At 33.2% G+C, this 20,372-nt stretch overlaps 2 protein-coding genes across 4 annotated transcripts in view; one reads left to right on the top strand and one right to left on the bottom strand.

Annotated features, from left to right (window-relative positions):
* The window catches only part of zip (myosin heavy chain 10), a 69,294-nt gene extending 55,656 nt beyond the window's left edge, over window positions 1-13,638 (bottom strand). For both annotated transcript variants that reach the window (XM_085198694.1, XM_085198695.1), the window contains exon 1: window positions 12,874-13,638. In XM_085198694.1, the coding sequence (XP_085054820.1) occupies window positions 12,874-13,218 (345 nt within the window). In that variant the 5' untranslated portion in view covers window positions 13,219-13,638. The remainder of the gene's footprint in view (window positions 1-12,873) is intronic.
* A 204-nt stretch (window positions 13,639-13,842) lies between these two features.
* On the top strand, window positions 13,843-20,370 carry LOC146531182 (uncharacterized). 2 transcript variants are annotated; one of them, XM_085198689.1, is made up of 8 exons: window positions 14,032-14,159; window positions 14,309-14,497; window positions 15,353-15,427; window positions 16,314-16,480; window positions 17,705-17,925; window positions 18,514-18,650; window positions 19,037-19,185; window positions 19,262-20,370. In XM_085198689.1, the coding sequence occupies exons 2-8, from the start codon at window positions 14,347-14,349 to the stop codon at window positions 19,436-19,438; spliced, it is 1,077 nt and encodes a 358-aa protein (XP_085054815.1). In that variant the 5' UTR covers window positions 14,032-14,159; window positions 14,309-14,346; the 3' UTR covers window positions 19,439-20,370. The 2 variants fall into 2 exon arrangements, with proteins under 2 accessions (XP_085054814.1, XP_085054815.1); XM_085198688.1 differs by having other exon boundaries at window positions 13,843-14,497.
* Window positions 20,371-20,372: the final 2 nt, after the last annotated feature.

Here is a 20,372-nt window from a genome sequence, read left to right as displayed (position 1 = left end):
AATTTTAAACTCACCATACACACTCAACTAATAGTTATTTCCATTTGATAATGCAGCCGAAGCCACGGGGCAAAAGCTCATTTAACATAAGACAGCTAACTTAATTACCTTTATTTTATAATTTACTTACTCATGTTTAGTACATGTATTTGAAGATATATGATAAATAAAAGTATCAGCAACTTACCTGAAATAAAAATAAAACTTATAAAAACATTTATCAAATATACAAACTAGGTATAATAAGCTCTTATCATGATCAAAATATAAAAAAGGCCGTCGTGGCACAAAGGCAGAGCGTCTACTTGTAAAAACGACAGCTGTGGGTTCGGTTCCCACTCAACGGAATGAATTGAGTTCTGCCATTCTTCGCCTCGTAAATTGATCAGTAAGTGGGGAACAAAGTATCTAATGAGTATGAAATGAGTTTCGCTATTCGCCTATAGGTATCTATAGGTGGGATACAGCGAAAAACTAAAAAGGGAAAGAAAAAGAAAACAAGAATGCAACAAATCGTGATTGAAATGACCTTAACAGTATCAAAAAGTTTTATAAAGTATGCTAATATCGATATTTCTTGCGATCAAAAGTCTGTTACTTCTCAGAACTATGCATAAAATATTGCGCTTACTTGCAACTTGCATGTTGCAAATTGTAATGGCGCTAATAATAAAATTTATACGAATTCAATCTTTGAAACTCGAAAGAGTTTTTTGATTCTTATAACACGTTGTCGTGGCCCAGAAGTCTTAATAAGAAAAGAAAAGCTAAAAAAAAACGTATAGTCTTAAAAAATCTATTTCATAATATATCTTCATATTGGCATCAAAAGTACCAGAACAAATGAAGATATTGCCATACATCAGTCGACAAAACACGGATGTTTCGCACATGACAAAAGAATGGAACGCTGGGAACCACCAACCAGATGATACGTAACCAAATTGTGATGTCATATTACAATAACTATTATACAGTCGAGTAGATGTGTATCAAGCACGCGACTATGATTTACCGAGCGTATAGATGTAATGAGATATTGTTTTTCTTTTCAGCTTCACGGTGAATCCCGCATACAGCAGGTGAGGCAGATGGAACCTGGGGATATAGTGTTAAGACACTAAGTTCCAATAATACACTTCCGATCCCAATCACAATGGCTCGCGTTAAATGGTTACCGGAGCGCGGAAATGAAAATATAATTATCCTGAGTGGGAATCAAACCTACAAACTCCGCGGCACGACAGTCTGGTAGATGCGTAAAATATATTGTCTGAAGCTTTTAAGTTTCTCCAACGTATAATTATTATCAAAACAAACGAACGTAAAATCCAACAAGACCAGTTAAATGAAAAAGGTCAGAGATTGCACGCATTCAATATATTATGGTAAATATTTTACTGGATTTTTATTGTAATACAAAATTTTTGGCAAACATTACCATATATGGACATTTTGTAGTTATCGTTAACGCACTTTGCACTTTATAGGAGTCGTAAGATGCAAGATTGTTTTGTAATATATGAAAAGTTTCACAAGACGTTTGCACTAAACGAACCCTTAATGTTTCTTTGTTCAATTGATATTTAAATTTTAATTTTCTTTTACTTACTACGAATTTATGGATGGGTGTGGTCAAAGTTTCTAGTGTTTTGATCTCTTTTTCAACTATTACGATTGTTCAAAGTAATTTGGTTTTTTTGTCCAATTATCTAAAACTACGCTTTGTCTAACTAGAACAAGGCACTTGGGAACCTAGGAACCCAGTTTTTAGACACTCCGTTCTCATAAACATACTTTCATTTCCCACTTTCCGTTGATTTCTGGAGGCACTACCTGTTAAATGGTGGATCTCAACGATGCGCTTTGAGTTCCACCACACAACCATATTTTATTATAAATAGAATTTGAATAAAAAAATAGTATTCCTAACCGTACCACAATTTAGGCATAAACAATACCTAACTACCAAGCCACTTTTAAAGTCACAATTTAAAAATACGCCCAAAGATTGCAAGACACGCAAACACCTTTTCGTAATATCCATCATTAACGTCGAGTTAATTAAAAAGAATCAGGGTTTAACGCAGCATACGTTGTACCGTTACATCACACGCTGTCCTGCGACCAGATGGCATTAAGCTGACCCACTTGCCGAAGGTCCGACCGGTGGACGTTTAAGGTATGACAGGGTTACACAAGTTTGTATGAACGTTTCATAAATTGGTACCATTTGGATGCGATAATTATGTTCAACTGTTGCTTTTAAAGATTGTTGTAATTTTTGATATTATTTTCTTACTTAAGTGTTCTGTAATCGGCGCCATCGCGTCGCTGTTCGTATATATTTAAGCAGCAATATCTCGGTACTAGATTCTCTCAAGATCTCTCATCTTATTTCAGCGTCTTTACAAATATTTAAAATATATCTTACAAAATTTCACGTAAAACATTTACCGAAGTCAGACCCTAACTAGGCCACTTGTTAATCTTACAAAAATTGTGCTTCATAAATAACCAGTTTATATGAATAAAGGCACACCCGCATTGCTAAAACTTGTTGATAAGACGAAACCTACAACTCACAGCCCTTCACAAAACTTGCGTAATTGTATAATATTGCTGTCAACGACGTCACTTTTCAATTTATCAATAGTGACAGTGAGGAAATCATCAAAAGCTTTTAAATTTTAAAGCTACAAAAAAGCTTCAAGCTGAGACTGACCCAAAGGTCTAGTGGCATGAATGCGAACACTGATTGCGGCCTAACGCCGTTTACAGTTAATCAATGCTACACCATCTGTAACGCTATGTCCCAACAAGCACAAACATACATCTATCTATGGCAATACTCAAAACATTTGCAAAATTTCACACCACAAATATAACACTTAGGTCACGCTGCAAAGTAACATAATCGCTTGGACTCGTTTTCGTCGTGATTCGTCGCAGCCGCTGACATATGGCGGATAAAACGCTGCCTTTTAAGGTATACACGGAGAACATATGAAGGCGAGTCATGCTGATAGATTGTTAGACGAATTAAGCCATACATAGCAAAGGAAGAACTTTTTACAGGACAAAAGCAACACCGAACAAATGCTGCTGCAAATGGACATATGATTTTTTTGTGAAAATATTTCATTCATATTTCAGATAGAACATTTTCAGGATCAGAATTTTCAACAATTATTTCGCTAGTTTCTATTGTTTGTGTCTCTATTGTACTATTACTTGTTATAAAAAACAAAACATTGCTCACTACGACTACCCAATGATACGACAGGAGGCATTTCATATAGTCAAATATTTAATTAATCTTCAAAAAGTATTTTACTCGAGTAATATAAATACAGTTCTTTACAAGCACCCTTATTTCAAGTGAAAGCTTTAAATTGACACGAATATACCATATTTGGTAGCATACAACACACAAGTGTGTCACTGAAAATGAGAGAAAGGCAGTTTGCAAGTTCTTCGATAATATCTGCCCAACTGGTATTTAATATCGGCACGACTCGGGCTACGCAACACCCACTCTGGAATACCATTTTCGGTCACTAAGCATTTTATGGTTTAAACTTAAAATGGGTAATATGTACCAGTAAATTAAATGCTTATATGACCACATAAGATGTCTTCCTAGTTTAATTAGACAACTCCTGTCCTGGATTCCTATTATTTCTGTCTGTTCCCAAATATTTCAAGACTTTAAGGTTACCAATAAATACCTGTCACAATCTAACAAATCATCAATACTTATACCAAATTCTTAAAAGAAACTGAACATATACAATTTCAGCAATGTCAACAGGGTAAACCAACAAATGCAAATTACCTACATGACCAATGATATTCGCATTAATTCAAATAAAAACCGAGTCCCGACATCCTTTGTGTCGTTGCCAGAGCAAAACTCAGGCGTATAATTTAATTAGTAATTTTCTGCGTTCATATTCTTTGATACCCTGTACGCATTCGCTGTGAGTGGGCGTCCAAAGGGTCCAAGTAATTGTAAAGTTGATAGGTGCCGGCACGTATTACACTCGCAGTGCAGATGGTGGGAGATTATCTTAAGGTTTATTAATAGTGGCATATTGGTCGGGGCTTTGGCTTGTACATTGTCAGTTCGTTACAATGATAGATTATGAAACCTCAAAAGAATTTAATGGATAACTGATAAATGTGGTGCAACTGTAAAATTATAATACGTTCTGATTTCTTTAAATACTTAATTTTCTGGTTATTTTTTTGTGTTAATAATTGGTGTTTGGAAAGAGTCGTCGTCTTTAGTTTTTACCCAAACTAATTAAGCTCAATCACGTTCAAATTTTAATATAAATATAGGCAGCTGTTGCCACTTTTATTTTTAGTATCTTTTAAAAATATATTTAAGCACCTACCTAATGAAAAGTGGAAAACAAAATGATTATCACACACATCCTATACTATACTACAAAACTTGGTAGTCAACAAAAACAACAACACAAATCTAGAAATGGCAAAAATACAAAAAAACAACAAAAGCCTAAAGCCAAAAGCTATCAACAAATTGGTCATCAAAAGGGGTGGAAGGCTCGGCTCGTCTAGACAGTAGACAACATAAACGTCCGTGAAGCAATAAAACTATGGTGGACTCGTTTAGTACTTAATGGAAGACCCAAGACCTACTACCTACCGTAAGAAATATACCATAATCATATCAGTAGCTCATACTTGAAATGCTTTAAAATGTTGTTTTTCACTGAATATTTAAATTGAACCATTCATTTTAATACTTTTTCAGTACGTTAGTAAGTTAGCATATCTCAACGCGATAACGATAGTTTTATTTCATGTTTTTCTAGCTCGAATAGTGTGCAATCTATTAATATAAGCAAATTCGTCGGTACAATTTAGAAAATAAAATATTTTTTTTTGGCTGGCCACTTTTAGCCTATCATGATTAAGTAATCTTCACCTACTCTTGGGAATCCAGTGATACACCACTTATCTTCGTTAATTTCGTACTGACATTACATATCCAGTATTGCAAGAAGAATAGAATTCATAATCCAAAATCATCACAAATCTCCAAAACAAATGTTACCTTCATTTTGATTATTTTTCAAGGAAAATTTACAGTAAATAAATTTTATAATAAGCTTACACTGAAATTTCAAACAAAACACCAACGGAAGGTAAACGAAAGCGGCGTATTGACGTTGTCGATTAAAATAGCTACGATAATCATACACCAAGCCGACCGACGCTTATACAAACATTTCATTCAGTATAGAGACACGTGTGAGATCACAAGATCGCTGGTGATCGAATATAGGCAATTAGACGGATATTATGAGAATGTATAATTAAATGTTAATATTATATTTAAGTCTGTCTGTCGTGGTATAGTTTAAATGTAATCAGAATATAAATAAAAGAGCTACGTAGACTTTCTCCAATAAACACGTAATATCTCGAGAATTGAGTCTACGCTGCTGTACGGGAAAAACGTGAAACTGAAGAATATTATTTATTATATCAGATTGTTATATTAAAACTGACAAAAACAATAAATATTATGATAAATCACAACAAAATTAATCCTTTCTCGAGTAAAATATGAAACAAGATCAAGAAGTATGAATCTATAATACCTATATTTTATAAATAGCATTTTTGCTTATAGTAAAAGGAATCAAACACAATTTAGTAAAAATTTTTAAAAATCCTTGACATATTTAAAAGCTATTTGCTGAAAGCTCAATAGTACGTCAAAACATAAAACAAACTATTACATCAGCAGTTTGAAAATATTCATGTTCTGGTCTATTCACAGTCAAAGTTACGTAGGACAGTGCACGTGAATCAATTATATGATGAATGGATCTATAAATAATAATTTTCACTGATTTTATATTTTCTTCACCATATAGAATGAATAAATGAAAATAGTTTGCGTCAATATGTCACATATAGGTTATGTATAAAAACCAATGTTGTATATAAATAAGAGAAAACAACAGAAAAGAAATTCAATTTAAAACTTTTAAGACATTACATTCGCAATCCTTTGATGTCCAATTTATTTTATTCAACTTTCGACTCTGAATAAAATTGCTTTCCTCTCTTCTTGTAAGCACATCAATAATCGATCGACAATTTTCTATAGACATCTTCAATAAAACTAATATCATAAAGATAAAGAGTTTGTTTGGTGAAACGCACTAATCTCGAAAACTTTTAGTTCAAATAAAAAAAAATCGTGTTGGGTTCCAAGTATCTACCGTACCTCTGATCAGAGTTATTTCTGATACTTAGAAGGTGAGATATGCCCATACACAACTGTTAGCTATTTCCATATATCCATGAGTAGCCATAGACGAAAGCTAATACCTTATAAGGCATGATTTATGACACTAAACTAACTACAAAGTACTACACGACTACAGTCATAAAAAAAACAAAGTACAACATAATAAATAGTAAGTAAATCGAGTTCTAAATAACAGAATGCTATATGCGATTGACGCATAGCCCCATCTGCAGACCGCAGTGCAGATAAAAAGGGAAGACGCAGCAGTGACCACGCCAGCCGGTGTCGTCGATACGTAGAATTTTAAAATTCTATGTTTATTTAAGTTTTTGTATCCAAAGTTATTTTACATTTCATTGATGAAATATTGATCTTAGTATAAATCGGTTGTTTCGTGCAACAATGACGCAATTGTACAATAATTTCCATTTTACATCTCAAAGTCCACGCAAACAAAATTTTACAACACGACAACTTTATTTTATTCCTAACATCTCAAACGACACGCAAGAATCGACCTCAAGCATACCTCAAGATCACCTCAAAGCATCCTCAATTTACCCTCCTACTTAACAACTGGCATACGTCACGCGTATCAGTTAATACAAACAATATATTCGCGTCTGAAACTTCCATTTGACCTCGTCTACGCCCCTGTCTACCCCCGCGGGAGAAACGACGAGACCAGACTGAAATAGGGTGCGTTGTAAAGCATTACAGGCAAAAGCTATGCAAAATACATCCTTAAACATTAAAACTTAAGGACTAGAGACCAAAGCTAATATTTCTTCAAAGAAAATTCAATGGCCCATCGTTCATACAAATAGGATTCGACTTTGACTCTTATAAGTATAAAAAAATCTCTATATAGCTGAAGGAGATTGACTCTGAATTCAGCTGACTCGATGCGATGGGGGAGTTGAGGATTTTTAGAAATCAGCCCTCAACAGTCACTTAATTGGAAGAACTTCTTTAGTACTAAGTCGAACGTTAGCCTTTTTTTTCAATTTATGCTTTTATTTTTACAATTGCACTGACTCAGGGGATTGATTATATATATTTATGTTTCTTTTCTTTTTTACAAAAGGCGGCGTTGAGTTCCGCCACTAAACAGACAATATCTCGAAAGTTGTGCAGTCATTAGGAAACTTAGTGTCCTAACTTTAGGTTCCCCATGCCTACTCTACCATACAAGAAAAAGCGTGAAAGCGCTACCTTATATTATTAGAAACGAAACTCCAAATACCAATATAAGAAATATTGTAACAAGTACAAAAATACATTTAAACCTTTATCAAACATATAAAACTCACTGTTATCAGCGCGACCATCTGTTATCAGTGTGACGTCACACACAATCTATCGAGTATAGGTACCAACGCATGCATTACAGTGGTTCTATTTTGAAAGGCCACCGCGATTCTACAAGATGGTCAGCACTATTGCTAATTCCGTAATTTATTTCGCTTGTTTTAAATAAGCATGCTCAATAAATACGCAATGCTCCCCAAATTCCAAGGAAAGTGGCGAAACGAGTGTCGTATAGCACTAGGTTCCCTCTACCTAACCCGCTGTGTGCGGGATACAGTTGCTCGTTTTGTTCTGGCTAGACGCAGTGCGGGGTTGATTTTCACCACTTTGCAAAATGTCTCGAAAATTTATTGGAAGGCTCTCCCAGCCTTCCAATAAATTTGCGAGTGTCTTTACACTAGGCTCCCTCTGCTTAAATATAAATAAATAAATTTTAAAAAAAAACAAAACAAATACAAAACTACAGAAAAGAATCTCTCCTCAGAAAAAAACAAACAACTAAAACATAAAAAATAAAAACAAAATTATTTCCTAAAAAACAAAAAATAATCCCCATATCATATCAATCGTCATACATAAAAAAAATAACCACCACACAAGTACCAGGCGCACACAACACCAGTGGAGGTGCGAGGCGCGGCGGCGGTACATTCGCGCACCTCCCCCTCCCTCCTCCCGACCGGGCGGGGTCAACGACCTCGCGGCGCGATTCGGACGGCGTACCTCACCTTGACATTCATCTTGGTATGACGGTTCGGACGAATGTAATGGAATTAAGATTTTGGAATATATGCTCATTTTGTAACTGTGAAAAGCGCGGCGTTAGGTTACGCCGATTTTTTGAGCCATATGATAGAGAACGGAGTGTCAAAGCAATACAAAATTTTCTTAGTGGAGGTTTTGGCACTGTTAGATCAGAATCTGTAGTAAAATTATTTTTGAATGAAGTGACTTACTAATGTTTCAAAATAGGATATTATATAATTTGTTGAACGTTCTGTGAAATATTTTATATATATACTAATATGTATTTATTTAATCAATACGAAATAAAAAAAAACGCAATTATTAGTCACTTATCTCTACATCCTAACGTCCTATAATAGCAAAATCAACAACAAATCCTAAGATTGCAGCAATAGTAACTCTACAGAAAATAAATAATTTATACTAATCTCCATAAATATACCATAAAACAAACTACGAAAGGAACTTTAATGTCGCAGAAGTTCCAAACTCCTCCGTTCTGATACAAGTATATAACAATGGTTGTTTGGTTGAGTCACAGTATACTTCTAGTATGTTTTTTTTATTTATATATGGCATAAATTTCACGCATATAGCATGGTAGGCAGAGGGAATCTTTTATTAAACTTAGTACTAAGTTTCCCATATTTCGTCGATTTATCGAAATCGATTGCGTGCTGAATATTGCAATTCAAAGTTGTGCTTTATCATCCAGAGATAGGAAAAAGAAAACAAATTAATTATCATTTCCCCGAGTAGGGGTCGAACCCGCAGCCGTCACGAGTACAATTAAACGTCCTTTTACACCACAGCGGCTCTATCATACTAAAATTAGATATAACAATTTACCATAATTGAGAAAATCAACAAAAAGACATTGAAGAATCATCAAATCGACCTTTAGAAAGAACGATGCAAACGCTAATTGACATGCAATGTATGACATCATACATCACTAAACACAATTTGGACACTTAACATCGACAGTGACTAAAAATAATAAACGGTAAGTATTATTATTTTCGTTTCTTCGCTCTTAGACAAACCGCGGCGTTGAGTTCCGCCACTCAACACGCAATATATCTCGAATATCAGACGAAAAATGTTCAACAAGTGGTTTACCACGACATTCCCTCTACCTACCTCGCTAAACGCGGAATACAGCGTGGAACTAAAAAGGAAAGAAACCATCGAAAGTCAACATCCACCAACGACCGTAACTCCGAAACAAAGTCACATAAGAGCATTGAACTATTAGTTAGTTATATTTAGAAGCGATCTTACCCGTTGGAGCGATTACGAACGCAAATTAGAATACTAGCAAGTGTTTGTGATAAGCACAAAAAGTTTAGGCGCCACAAAAAAATTCTTAGCTACTTTCTATTTATTGAAATTGTAATTAATTGATTTTTTCTCTCTTTTTTCTGGTACCAGAAACCGTCAATGGACCGCGAAATTCTTTTTATTTGTATGAAAAATGCCTATTGATTTGCTTATGGTGATTGCGAAAGAATTCTTCGTAGGGTGGATAGACAAATGTATTTTAGTTTCTAATTAGGATATAGTTTTTTAGATATATTTTATGTATGGAGGCCATCGAGGTACACGTGCATAAAGGTGTGACTTTAACGCGACGATTTTGGGTTCGATCACCACTCGGGGGAATGTATTATTATTTCTTAATACTTTCATTTTTTCGCTCTAGTGTCGAGGCAAAGCGCGGCGTTGAGTTCCGTAACTCAACACGCAATGCCTCCAAAATTAGGCGGAAAGTGGAGAACGGAGTGTATCAATACTAGGTTTTGTATGCATATCCTGCTATGTGAAGGATACAGCGTGCAACTGATTTTTTTTTAAATTTTATCTGAACGATCTTTATACAAGAGCTAAGCTAAAGGATAAAATCAATGTGATCAAAAAAGTCATTATCATGGTCATCATCTCTAAAATATTGAGACCCTCCTACAGAATCTGTAGGTTCTACTTAAACCTATAGCAAATTGTTTTAACAATTCTAATGCAGTCTATTTTTCTATTAAATTTCCATTGAAATTTATCCCCAAATAAGTTACTAGACATCCAATAGGATATTCCTCAATAGGATTTTGCAATTATTGTAATACTAATGTTGATATTAACGGAAATAAAAATATAAAATTTAACTACAATAGGAATAACAATGAATACTTTTATAATAATATGTCAGTATTATATATTCTAATAAGATCTCTATCTCTTATACCTATCTCAGTACTTAGCCCTACAATAATATATATTAAACTAGTCCTATACCATTCATACAAATAGGTCATACAAAACTAAAACATATATATTGTTAAAAGATACAAGAATGTGGACAGATAAGTGTGAAAGAGTTAAAATCAAACATGCTTTCATCACGGTGGCGGAGTGAGTCAGTGTTGACTGATAACACTATCTATAATTCTATATACTATAAACAGAATGGTAAGTTATTGTTTAGTACAATTATTTCTTATTTTCAAGTGGAATTCAACAGGCTATCTATAAAATAAAAGCTGATAATAATAATAATGATTACACAATATTTTTAGCACTGTTATCACATGTTTTTAGCTTCATGTTGTATCAAGCATATATCAGAATGGAAAGATGGCCCTGAGAACCTAATGTTGAGACACTCTGTTCTCCATGAAGACTGGAGGTTGAATGCATTTCGAGTGGTGGAACTCAATACAGCACTTTGTTTTATCATTACTAAGTTCTGGGTACTGTAGTATAAGTAAAACTTAAAATATTTTTTATTCCATTGGCCTAGTACAAACACTTAAGGCCAGAGGAGCAAGTGTTAAGACATTTTGCTACACAGTCTCCACACAATATTTTGAGGGGGAATCGAACCCACAACACTCAGAGAAATAAATCCAATAACTTCATTCACAATAAGACTCTGTGCTGCTGAGCTACAATGTCCTAAATAAAATTCTTAATAATAAACTGAACGGAACTACCAGAGACATATTATGAAAGATGGCACTATCGACATCTGCCGGGCGTGTCATCGACCTGGGGAGTCCCTCAGACATATTGTCTCTGGTTGTTCTCATCTTGCTAATGGTGAGTATTTGCATAGACACAATCAAGTAGCCAAGATAATACACCAGCAACTTGCTCTTCAATATGGCCTTGTAGAATTGGAGGTGCCTTACTACAGGTACAATCCCATGTCAGTTCTTGAAAATAGCTGTGCTTTGCTCTACTGGGATCGGTCTATTATTACTGACAGGTATATTGTTGCCAATAGACCTGATATAGTACTAGTAGACCGAGTGGCGCGCCGCGCAGTGATTGTTGACGTTACTATCCCACATGATGAAAATCTCGTGAAGGCCGAAAAAGAAAAACAATCTAAATATTTGGAACTAGCCCATGAGATTACCGCCATGTGGGATGTCAATGCGACTATCATTGTGCCGATAGTGGTTTCAGTTAACGGTTTAATAGCGAAAAGCCTCGACCAACACCTTAAGAGGCTATCGCTTAGCTGTTGGATCAAGAACCGGATACAGAAGGCAGTATTACTTGAGACGGCACGTATTGTGCGGAGGTTCCTCTCTCTGGAGCCCTAGCCACCGATGGCTTGGACCCTTGTCCCGCCCTCGGAAGAGTGGTTTTTTTATATTTTTAAATGTATCTTTTTTTTTTTTTTTTTTTATAATAATTTATATTTAAAAATGTAAAAATAATTCGCTAATTTAATAAAAGTATATGCTGTAACTGATATTTCTTATGAATATTTATTGTTTGTTTAACAATTCTTAAAATTGTGTACATTATTATTCATCTTTTGTAAAAATATGATCTCATGAATTTCATAGTAAATAAGTAACCAATAAATATTTCCTTATAATGTATTAAATATAGCAATCAAATTATCCTAAATACTAATATATCCTCATTCCTGACATGATATTGAAAATATGAGTATATATACACATGTATGTATGTACACTCACCTATTGTTCATTTTTTTATATATATATCTTCTAAACGGAACAGAAGAGATTTGAGTTGTGAAGCTTCATCATTCAACATGTCTTAAAAATGAAACAGTGCAAGAGGAACAGAGCATCTTAACACAAAACCAAACTCCCAGAGGGAACCCCCTCTACCTACCTTACTATATGCAGGATATATCATGAAGCTAAAAAAAATACATAATTCATAATATTGTTATAATTTAAGGTAAAATGTTTACCTTTAAATATAACAATACTACACCCATAATAAAATATGTACACGCAATTCCATAGTGAAGTACAATAGACAGTTAAGCCAAAAATGTTTGCTTAAGCATGACCTCACTCGTAAGGAATGATTCAGACACTCGAAAGTTAACAATGCCTCCACATTATTAGAAAAGTATTTAGAAACCTTCATTAGTGGTAATTACTTTTAGGAAATATTTTAATGTTTTTAGATATGGGGACCTGTTACTTATTTTGTATAATCTTTATGGCAAGTAAAAAAATACTTACATAAATGAGTCCAGAGTAATATCTGTCTTTGATGTTGTGCAGGACAGAGGCTTCGTTGAGGCAAGTCAGCTCTGCCATATCTTCCACTTTATCAAACTTGGGTGGGTTCATTTTTTGAATATCATCTATTTGGACGAGAATCCGCTTCCCCGACTCCGCGATCTCCACTTCCACCTCATCTCCACGCTCTCCCTTAATCCCAGCAGCGACAAAACCCTGGTTCTCATGGGGAACCCACACCAACCTCTTCTGCGTCCACTCCGCCTGCGTCGCCGGGTCATTGAAACTGTTCCGATCGACCGACAGGTACCGGAGCTCCGGGTCGTTTCTATCCATGTCCACCATCGCGCCCAATCACGCCGCGCGACCCTTACGATAACCTGACACCGGCACTGTATACCACATTAAACGGTCACACCACACAACTGACAACACGTTGTTGGAAACCACCGGTTCTGACTGACTCTAGTGCCGCGGGGCTGACACGACACCTACTAAATGACGATTGCGACTGCGACTGACTGTGTGACTGTGTGACAGCGGCAACGGTTACAAGTAGAAGGGATGGACCGGTCGACGCCCGAATTCACGTTTTGACCGAATTATATTATAAGTTTTCGTTGTTCACTTGGACGGTATATCGAATATTGTAAAGGGATGCTTAAATATACTACACTTATGTATTATACGCCTATGGAATACTAAAATGTTTTTTAATAAGTAAAATCTTAAAGTCGAACCCACAAATCACACCGATTCTATCCGTTTTGTGTCAAATCAAACATCGAGTACGATTTAATTGTGAAATTCTGACAGCGAGTGTTGGTTTCCGCGCGCATGATTGGCGGTTACATAGTTTCAAACGTTCTAATTTTTAACTGACCAATCGGCGGCCGCCATTTTTACAAGATGTCAAGGTGTCGTAAATGAAAACGGACTTTGAATTACGTTCGTTTTTTAACTGAGTAGATTTTTACCAAATTTATTAAAAAGGAATTAATAAATGAAAATGATATATCATAAATAAATGAAATAATATTTTTTATTATAATTATGCAATGTCAGTGATTTAATTTTTTTATGTCTAGTTGAAGTACAGATTATACCATAAGTATTGTAGATTATATAAAAGTTATCAATAATATCCAACAAAGTATATTATTATTATGAAATTGTCAATATTTTAAAACTTTTAACCTTAAAAAGATTAAGTTAAAAACAATTTATTATATTATAATGACTATTTTATCGTGACGTCAAGGTTCAAGCATTATATAAAATAGCCGGTGAAACTCAAAACTTATTTAGTTTGATTAGTCTACCACTTTAACACTACATAACTTCAGATCAGGATATTTTTTTTTATTTGCGAAGGTCATCTAAGTATTGAATATTTATTCATTTTAAATAATTTATACAATGGCGTACATCGTAGATTTGCGATCTGATACAGTAACTAAGCCCACTAAGGCTATGAAACATGCTATGGTGAATTCTGCTCTGGGTGATGATGTCTTCGGAGAGGACCCTACTGTTAATGCCTTGGAAAGTAAAGTTGCTACTTTGTTGGGGAAACAGGCAGCATTATTTGTACCTAGTGGTACAATGGCTAATCTTATTGCTAGTAAGTATTATATAATTTATATGCATTTTTTAAATAAAATAATTCAGAATGGACCTTGAATATATTATGTATATTGTGTATTTGCTTTAAACATATTTTTATATTATTATAAAATATAATTTACGCAAATATTAATTTCATTAACTCATTTGTTGTAGGTTCTAATCTAACTTGAGGGAATATTGTTTATTTATTTTAACTTGAAGGATTGTTATTATGTTTAGATTGTGGTACTGAGACACAAGAGTGCGATTGTAGACATGTTTCTTCTGTAAATGTTGAGGGTTTGAGTCCCACTTGGAAGAATGAAATATTTAATATTTTTATTCCTCACTCTAATAACAAAGCAAAGTGCTGCATTCAGTTCTGCCACTCAACACACAATGCCTCAAGAGTTCAGTGGAAAGTAGGGAATGGAAGTGTCTTAATAGAAAATTAAGTGTCTTAATATTAGGTTCCCAGGTTTCTTGCCATATGTAGGATCCAGAGTAAAGCTAAAAATTTAATGTTTTATTAGTATTTTACAGCTTCAGTTACCACAGACCATTTTCTCTATTCAGGTCCTGTTAAGGAAAATAATATTTATACTGGTACTGGTGGTATTAACATGATATAAAAATGGATACCATTTTTATATCACATTAATCTATTTTAACAAATAAAAAAGCTAAGATTTTGATTTCTTAATTCATAAGCAATCTTAAAATTCATCATTGATGCCATTGAAAGCTGCCCCTTTGTAAAATTTGTATTTTACAAGCAATGGCTGTGGGCTCAGACTCCATGGGAAAAAAAAGATTTTTTATTTTGTTTATGATAGAAATTTTTTTATTAATTTTTAAAAAATAATTTCAGTCATGGTGCATTGCAATAAGAGAGGCTCGGAAGCGATTGTGGGCAATTTATCTCACATCTTTAGATATGAACAAGGTTAGTTGTGTAATTTCTATAAATAATCTATTGTTATTATAATTGTAATGAGTACCATTTATGTCAATTATAATACAAAACTTCTATCAATTTATTATTTATTTATATATATTTTGCTATTTTATTATATTATATTCTAGATAATTATTTATACTAGTGAGTAGTGACTCGCTTGCGGCTTCACCTTCTAGAACTACATAATTATTTATTTTTAAATAGTTCAGACTATTTACAAATTCTGATGACTTTAAAGTCAATATTCATTAAAAACTAATACTTCAGGCACTAGAAATAAAAATATATATTTCTTTTACTTTCTTGAATACTTTTATCAAAAACTTTGCAGAATTTAATAATAAGTTACAAGAAAAGATGTTATTTTCTATTCTCTGTCATCACCTGTACTAATATAAAATTTATAAAGTAGTCAAATAACACTTTTAAAATATAAAATAACAAGTTATCATTGAAATTATTTGCAGACAGCTTAATTTACATAAAATAAAACAAAGCAAATAATAATGAATGCAAAAAAACATCATTTATATAAAAATGTTTCTATGTTTTTTTAATTTTTATTCCATCATTTATATAAAAATGTTTCTATGTTTTTTTAATTTTTATTCCATATCAAGGACAAAAATATTTTTGAAAATGTTTAAACATAACAATTGGTTAGATATTTTTTAAGAGGTGCATGTTAAAATTTTTAAATGTAAAATTTTTTTACCTGTACATTTTATTCCTTTCCATTCCCTATTAAGCGCCATGCATTTTATTTTTTGTAATAATTGTTAAATAGTTTGTTCCACAGCGTGGGAATCGAACCTACAATCATCATTCATATGTCTAAAAAAACAAATTGTAATTATAAATCTTTTTAAAGGTGGCGCGGCCCATCTTGCTGGAGTACAACTCAGTACAATACAAAACAACCCAGATGGTACATTTGAATTAAAAGAATTAGAGAGAAGGATAAGGGGTTCAGATATACATGAACCTGTTACTATGATGGTTGCCTTTGAGAATACACACAATGTTTGCGGTGGAAAGGTATTTATTACTTTCTTATGGATGGTTTTACTTATATCATAGACAAAATATTCAAAATCTTTACGTAAACTATAATTTATACATTATTCTGGTGTATTATGCTATATTACTGTAAATTATCATATAAATCTGTTCAGTAGTTTTGCGTGAAACTGAAACACATGGTGAGGATGAACTCACAAACTTTCACATTTATAATTTTAGTAAGATATATATTTTTGGAAGGGTATATGTAGAACAAAAACCACTTGGGCAAATAAACTATTTTTGTCTGCCCACTGATCATGATTGTTGATTTATGCTAATATATTTTTAGCTTTTAGTATTATATTATGTGGCATTGAAATCGAAGTAATAACTCAGTAGATTAATTTAAGTTTTTATATAATAATTAACAAATTATTATATAAAAACCCGCTTAGATGTAAGTTACTTCTAATTAAAGATTTATGAATATAATGTGAAGATAAGAAACAATATTTTCTTATGATAAGTATTACTTGTGTATATAAATAATAATGCTATTGTATATATGATAAGGAAGTTCGATTATTATCGATTATCTAATTTCTTTAAAATAAAAAACCGGACAAGCGCGAGTCGGGCTCGCCCACCGAGGGTTGGTCGAGACCTCCAATTTTTGCGGAAGCTTTTTCTGGAACTCAGGGTTAGCTTTGCAAAAAACCCATTCATTTGATACCTCACTTGAACTAGCGGCTTTAATACCAAATTTTATCCAATTTTAAGGTATTATTTTTTAGAATTTAACCACAATATATAGTTTTCACATTTTTCCTGAATTAGTACCTGTTAGCTAGCTGCTAAATTTCATTATTCTATGTCAACCGGCAGTACCTTGTTAATTTTGATGCCCTTTATAGTGTCGAAATACGCGTTTGTTGCGATATAAACGCCCATATTTTTTTAAGTAAATGTAGAAATATGTTTCTTGTCAGGAAATCATCATAATTTTAATCTAGTTGTTTAAAGCCTACATACAACTAATCTTTTCATGTGTCCGTGTATTTTGTCGTTTTGTAGAATGTAGTCGTAAATTCAATTCCAGACTAAATGAGTAAAAAAAATTTTTTTTTTAATTTGAGAATATATTTTTTTCTAATTTTGTTTTGTTAAATATTTCTGAATAAATATAGCTAAAATAAAGATTTTTTGCTGTTTTTTCAAAATAAACGACATTTGTGAAAAATAATGACTATTTCCTAGGTAATTCCCCTAGACTGGATAGATGATCTATCTAATTTGTGTAAATCGCACAACCTAACTCTGCATATGGACGGTGCTCGTGCGTTTAGCGCCGCCGCATATCTAAATGTGCCGATAGCGCGGATAGTGCAAAACTGCGATAGTGTAGCAATATGCTTCAGCAAGAATCTCTCTGCACCGGTCGGGTCGGCATTGGTCGGATCTTATCACTTTATTGAGCAGTGAGTATTAGATTCATTTTGTTTTATAGTTCTTTTGTTATTTTAAATGTTTCATTCATAGATTATAATGTATGAATGGAAACGGAATTTCAATAACGCTCTTCTAGAGTAGTTTATAAATAGCGGCCCACGGGATATGAATTCGCGCTTTTTAAATAATTAATAGTACCTAGAAATGTAAATTAGAATATTTTTATTATCTTGTAATAAGTGTGTATTTTGTTATCACCTTTCTGCTGTATCCCGCAAATAGCAGACTAAGCAAAGGGAACCTATTGCTAAGACACTCTGTTCTCCACTTTTCGCTGAAATAACCACCGAGCTTTTGCCTTGTTGCTAGAGCGTAGAAATGAAAATATTAATAAATAATATTTCAATCCCCTGAGTGGTAATCGAGTAATTGAGAGTGACTGTAATTGACGAAAGGCGAAACTCGACGTTGCACTTAACCTGGTTACCAAAGCAAGTATATGAAAATATAAAATATTTAATTCCCACAAGTAGGAATCAAACTTACAACCATCGCGTACACATTCGCACTAGTAAAAATATCTTAATGTAATAATATAATTAAATGTTTTTTTCAAGGGCCCGACGTTACCGCAAGATGTTGGGGGGTGGCATGAGGCAAGCAGGAGTCCTTGCGGCGGCCGCCATCGTGGCTTTAGATGAAATTGTCCCCAAATTGGGAATCGATCATAAACGAGCTCAAATATTGGGGAAAAGTTAGTATGGTTAATATTAAAGAAACGGAATATATTACGGAACGGATGCAGAAAGCTTTACGCTGTATCCCTCGTACCGCAGAGTAGGCGGAGAGAACCAAGTGTTAAGATACTCCGTTCCCCATTGACACTAAGTTCTACTATATAATGCTACAACATGAAGCTAAAAAATAACATGTAAAAGTTTTTAATTTATTAGGATATGATCTTTTGGTCTATCTACCACCGACTAGCAAGAAAATGAAAATAATTTTAATGGAATGGACTTTCTGGGGAGAAAGAATTGAACCCACAATCATCGCCTACCTGTGGCGCACCCGAGGCCATCATGACGAGGCCTCATAATCTTCTTAAAATGTCAAATAAAAAATCTTTCTTGTCCCCAGCAATCCAAGGTCTGTTCCTCAAAAACTTCACCGTGGATGTTGAGGGTCAGCACACCAACATAGTCCTAGTGAAGATAGACAAGTCTAGTTCCCTCACATCTGGCCAGGTCTTGCAGAGGCTGGCGCAAGTCAGTTTGACTGAAACTCAGGTATTTTAGTGTATATGCTACCCAGTAGTGTAAGGACAAACAAGCAAAAATAATAAAACTAAAATGTCATATACAGGGTGATTGTAAGACGACAAACGACGAAGGCGTCATAGTCAAAGGCGTCTCGTTCGACGACAAAACGATTCGTCTAACACTCCATTGTCACATCGACGACGAAGAAATGTGGTTGGCCATCATGAAAATAACTTTTGTCTTTAAAGAATTAGATGCTGCGTTTCCTATAACGAACTAATTTTGTTTTTGTTGAATAGATGTGTACATGATAAATATATTTAAATTTACATAAAATAATATTTTATAATGCATAAAGAATGTTTATTGATTGATGATATTTATTTATAATTAAGAAACGACAATAAAAGTTAATTAAATATTATACTTGGTCATATTGTGCATTTATGAAAAAAGTCAGCTTATGTAATGTGTCTATCGATTCACAAGTCAATTAATTGTAATAAAATATAACACGAGGCCGTCGCGGCGTAGGGGCTTCTTCAGAATAAAACGTGAAACTAAAATATATTTTTTATATGCAATAATTTCAATGAGAATTTAATTGTTAAATCTAAATTCTGTTTACATATCTATAAAAATATATTTATATTTAATAAGGTGCTAAGTGTTTGTTTAAAAACATTTTACTTGTATTTTAAATACTTTTTTTATATAAGTGGTAAATTTCCTCGAATATTTAGCCTTAGTGGATATATTATAATTGGTGGAATTATGTTTCAATAAATAAATATGATGTTATTTCTTATATATTTAATATAAGATAATGGTTTGCTCAACTTTTTAGACGACATTACCAGTTCATTATTATATTGGTGTTATTTTTTATTATATTCGTTTTCGTAAACGAAACGGACAATATTATATGACAAAGATTATTTTGATACAATACAAGAAAATATATTTTTCTATATCTACTCAAAAATTATTGCACAAATTCAGATGCAGTTTTCACATTTATTTTAAAAAAAATGTTGATATGGAATAATTGTATTTCAGTTCAATTGAAGTCAGATAGTATGTATGTAGAGTAAGGCATATTTAAATATGAAAATGACGTTATATTATACAAATGTTACTTTTATAATTTTAAACAAGTATATATACACAAATTTTGTTATATATAATGTGTTAATAAAGAAATAAATTAAAGT

The sequence above is a fragment of the Heliconius melpomene genome, chromosome 15 (genome assembly GCF_056956725.1).
Source record: "Heliconius melpomene rosina isolate 202511_hmr_F chromosome 15, ASM5695672v1, whole genome shotgun sequence".
NCBI classification, from domain to species: domain Eukaryota; kingdom Metazoa; phylum Arthropoda; class Insecta; order Lepidoptera; family Nymphalidae; genus Heliconius; species Heliconius melpomene.
Note: the sequence above shows the minus strand (reverse complement) of the source record. Positions and strands in the feature narration are given on the sequence as shown.

Excerpts from the sequence above, each read along its gene's own strand:
- LOC146531182 (XM_085198688.1), top strand. The coding sequence starts at position 14,293 with ATGGCGTACATCGTAGATTTGCGATCTGATACAGTAACTAAGCCCACT. Across the intron at positions 14,498-15,352 it reads AATGGCTAATCTTATTGCTA|TCATGGTGCATTGCAATAAG; the intron begins GTAAGTATTATA and ends AAATAATTTCAG. Across the intron at positions 15,428-16,313 it reads CATCTTTAGATATGAACAAG|GTGGCGCGGCCCATCTTGCT; the intron begins GTTAGTTGTGTA and ends ATCTTTTTAAAG.